Source organism: Sinocyclocheilus rhinocerous, unplaced genomic scaffold (assembly GCF_001515625.1).
Source record: "Sinocyclocheilus rhinocerous isolate Xijiao unplaced genomic scaffold, SAMN03320098_v1.1 scaffold1584, whole genome shotgun sequence".
In the NCBI taxonomy this organism is placed as follows: Eukaryota; Metazoa; Chordata; class Actinopteri; order Cypriniformes; family Cyprinidae; genus Sinocyclocheilus; species Sinocyclocheilus rhinocerous.
The window spans coordinates 246,566-250,805 of record NW_015641037.1 but is presented as its reverse complement, the minus strand read 5'-3'; the positions used below and the strand labels follow the sequence as shown (position 1 = coordinate 250,805).

At 41.7% G+C, this 4,240-nt stretch overlaps 1 protein-coding gene across 1 annotated transcript in view; it reads left to right on the top strand.

The window, feature by feature from the left end:
- Window positions 1–798: 798 nt before the first annotated feature.
- LOC107754250 (NGFI-A-binding protein 1-like) overlaps window positions 799–4,240 on the top strand; it is an 11,113-nt gene continuing 7,671 nt past the window's right edge. The window contains exons 1-3 of the mRNA XM_016570624.1: window positions 799–1,019; window positions 2,832–3,604; window positions 3,823–3,956. Coding sequence (XP_016426110.1) covers window positions 866–1,019; window positions 2,832–3,604; window positions 3,823–3,956 — 1,061 coding nt within the window. The 5' untranslated portion in view covers window positions 799–865. The remainder of the gene's footprint in view (window positions 1,020–2,831; window positions 3,605–3,822; window positions 3,957–4,240) is intronic.

Genomic DNA, 4,240 nt, shown 5'->3' with positions numbered 1-4,240 from the left:
AAAAAGTTGTCTCATCTGAATCAGGAGATAAATATATGGCCAGATCAAGCACCATTTACAAGTGAAAACAGTCCAAAACAGTTCTAAAAAAAATATTTTGATGTGAGAAAAGGACAAGGGATGGACTATTTCACCAGAGAAACATCCTTACGGATTATTGACTCTTTTGGCTAGAAGTGACTTTTAAAGTTAAAACACCATAATGGTGTATTTGTTACTTACACACACGTGTAACTTTTCCCTTCAGTGGACGTTAATCAATGGACTGGAGTCATCTGGCTTAGGCTATTTATTGTTATGATGTTTTTATCAGCTGTTTGGACTCTCATTCTGACGGCACCCATTCACTGCAGAGCATCCATTGGTGAGCAAGTGATAATGCTTGATTTCTCCAAACCTGTTCCGATGAAGAAACAAATTCATCTACATCATGAATGACCTGAGAGGGTGTGTATTTTCTTCGCAAAATTTCATTTTCATCTGAACTATAACACCGAAAACCATCCCCTCTTCGCATAACTCCAATTACTGTATTTAAACTGAAATTTAATATCGAAACCAAACCTACCACAATAAACATTTACTGTAGTAAAATGTGTGACAACTTTCCCGGGTTTCCCATGTACGAACATGGCCACCACAAAAATACACGCATATGCTGTACTGAAGGCTGTGTGGGTTCATGTCAAAAAAAAAAAACATGGTATTACCGATTAATATTCTTCAATATGTCACCATGAATGTGTATTTTACCGTGTATGACCGTTCAGGTCTTCTCTCTTTCTCTCTCGGCATTCCGTCCCACGCGCGTAGCGCCGCCCACGCGAGGATTTGCGTCAAGCCGGCGCGTGGGAGTGAGACAGCAATGCAGTTTACATCGGAATATCCCCGCACAAGAGAGAAAGAGACAGCACCGATGAGCCTTCAACACACTTTCTCTCCTTCGCGAGAGGCGGAGCGCTGCCTCGAGACAGCGGCCAGCACCGGGAGCAGTCGCGCACACCAGCTGCGAAAGAGAGGTACGTAAACCCGAGGACTATTATAAACATTTCATACATAGACATTCAGATGGGGAGGGTAGAGAATCAAAGCATGCTGACTTGAGCTAGATGGGTATATTATAGACTCAATATCCGAGTTATTTGCATGCATTAAGATTCTCTGGTGCATGTGAAGCAATAGTTTTGAGATCTTCTCAGGTGAGTTTGCAGGGGAACCTGTTCATGTTTTTGTGGAGAATAGTGTAATGCACAGCTGTGTTTGCAACTATTCGTAATTGCATTTAAATGTGGTGTGATGGTGAAAGATCTGGTCAATGGGTTTGAACGTTTTACCTATGTGCACTTGAGCAAGGCACTCGCCCCGGTTATGCCAAGTGGATAGTACCTGTAATAACTTTAAATTAAGTCACTTGGAATGAAAACATCTGCTACATAAGTACATAAAAGGAAAGTGTAAAAGTTTTCAATGTTAAAACAATTAAAATGCAGATGTAAACATCTTTTCACTGCTTGCTACAAACATCAGAAGATAGATTGGTCATTCATTTACAGTTAACATCATTAATTTCCAGTTGAGAGTAGGACGGCGGCTATTGAGTTCCAGTTCGTTGCGGATGCAGGAATCTCATATCCAGTTTGAGCTTCAAATGTATTGAAAGTTTGCAACTTTTGTGACTAAACTTTATGTGACCGTCCGACTGGATATGATGTATAGTAGACCTTAGTCAGGGCTGACTGAATTTTACATGGTTGAAAACTGTGTGCCGGTACTAGATCATGTAATTTTCACAACTTCCAAAATGTTTTTAAGAGCTTTTGTATACTGAAAGTTTTCTTGGAAAGACGTTTCATCAGCTAATCAATTGTCATGTTGTTAAACAAAAGCGCAATCTGGTGAACACTGTACTTCTATCCCTCACAGCCTTGTTTTCATTCTTGTCAAAAATGAAATATGGCTTTACCCTGACTAAGCACTATACCAGTTAAAACTGCATGCGCCGAGTCAGAATTATCAATTTTTTTTCAAATTTGATCTTTGTTCATTTTTTAATTGAGTTGTTATACACTGTATTCTTGGGCAGTCCATAATATGTTCCCTCAAAGTTTTGATGATCATTTTTCCATTACGAGTAGCTTAATAATTAAACATCACATACTCTTAAAAATAAAGCTCCTGGAAGGGGTTTTTGCAGCGATGCCATGACCTCTTAAAAATAAAGGTTCTTCACTGGCATCAGTGGCTTGATGATGAACCTTTAACATGCATGGAACCTTTCCTTTGCACAAAATGTTCTTTATAGTGGAAAAGGTTCTTCAGATTATTAAAATGTCCTTTACACTAAGAAAAAATGGTTCTTTTAGGAACTGTTTACTGAAAGGTTCTTTGTGGAACCTAAAATGCTTCTTCCACACTCTTAAAAATAACGATTCTTTATTGGCATCAGTGGTTCCATGAAGAACATTAAACATCCATGAAACCTTAGCATTCCACTGAAGGTTCTTCATTGTGGAGAAAGGTTCTTTTAGAGAATTAAAATGTTCTTCACACACAAATAAAATGGTTCTTTTAAGAACTGTTCACTGAAAGGTTCTTTGCGTAACCAAAAAATGGTTCTTCTGTGACATTGCTGCAAAAACACCTATTTGGAACCTTGATTTTTAAGAGCGAATAGTAAAAGTACATTGCAGTTGGGGACTGTGACAGTCATAATGTGAGTTCACAGACCTGTCCTGGGACATAAATAACATTGGCGAGCATTGCTTCATGGTGACTTGAAACGTTTTCTTGAAATGACAATGTTTTGTTTTGTTCCGCGTTTGTATGTGTAGCCATGTCAGTGCTGCTGCCACGTTCCTTGGGCGAGCTGCAACTGTACCGGATCCTGCAGAAGGCCAACTTGCTCTGCTACTACGAAGCCTTCATCCAGCAGGGCGGCGACGATGTGCAGCAGCTCTGTGAGGCCGGCGAGGAAGAGTTCCTCGAGATCATGGCCCTTGTCGGAATGGCGACCAAACCCCTTCACGTTCGAAGACTCCAGAAGGCTCTACGGGATTGGGTCACCAACCCTTCCATCTTCAACCAACCGTTGACGTCTCTTCCCGTTTGCAGTATACCGGTGTACAAGCTACCCGAAAGTTCCCACAGCAACGGGCAACAGAACCAGCTTGCTGTTCCCAGAGCGTTATTACCCACAAGCCCCAGTCCTGGAAGACTGGATCTCAGCAGGGACGGGACGCCAGGGTGCTCCCCACTGCAAGGGGTTAGCGAGAGTCGTTTCTGGGGAAGCGAGAGCGAGCACAGCCTATCTCCATCTGGAGCTTGTTCCCCGTGTTCACCCCACGACGCTCTCGACGCTCTCGATTCTGCTGCTGTCCAGTGCGTGATGGAGTGTGTAGAGCGACTAGCCCAAACATTGCCCAAGAGCGACCCCACGGAAGTCAAAGAACACATCCGCGCCAATAAGAAGCTCAGCAAGATGATCGGCCATATCTGCGAGATGAGCGACAATCCACAGAAGGAGGTGGAGATTCGGAAATACAGCACCATCTATGGACGGTTCGATTCCAAGAGGCGGGACGGCCGGCAGCTTACGATGCACGAGGTTGGTTCGAATGCTAAGATATTGATATTGTTGATTGTGCAGATTGACAGAAGTTGTTGTTCCATACATTCTTAAAAATAAAGGTTCTATTGGTTTCTGTGATTCCATGAAGAACCTTTATCATCCATGGAATATTTCCATTCTACAAAAGTTCTTTATAGTGGAAAAAGTTTCTTTTAGATTTTTAGTAAAAAGTGGTCCTTTTGTTTATTGTGTAGCTAACGGTCAACGAAGCATCCGCTCAGCTGTGCATGAAAGATCTGTCGCTGCTGACCCGAAGAGATGAACTTTTCTCACTGGCCAGGCAGATTTCACGTGAAGTTACCTACAAATACACCTGCATGAGCAGCAGGTAAGATGCGATTCTTCTCAACGTTTGATTCTAAAGAAAAACAATTGTTGAAATAGTTGATTAACACATTTCTCTGTTGACATATTATGGATTATACAACAGTTCGTTCTGGTTCTCAAATCTGATGGTTGAGAACCGTGAGATATTGTACTGGTATCGCCTACAGGAACGCCCTTTCACAATTTTGTATCACTCCGCTTGTTCTAGCCGGGTCTAAGTTTTTTTTAATTATTCACTGAGCTAATTGTAGAGTACGTTAGTTAATATAAGAAGAAACGTCTAGC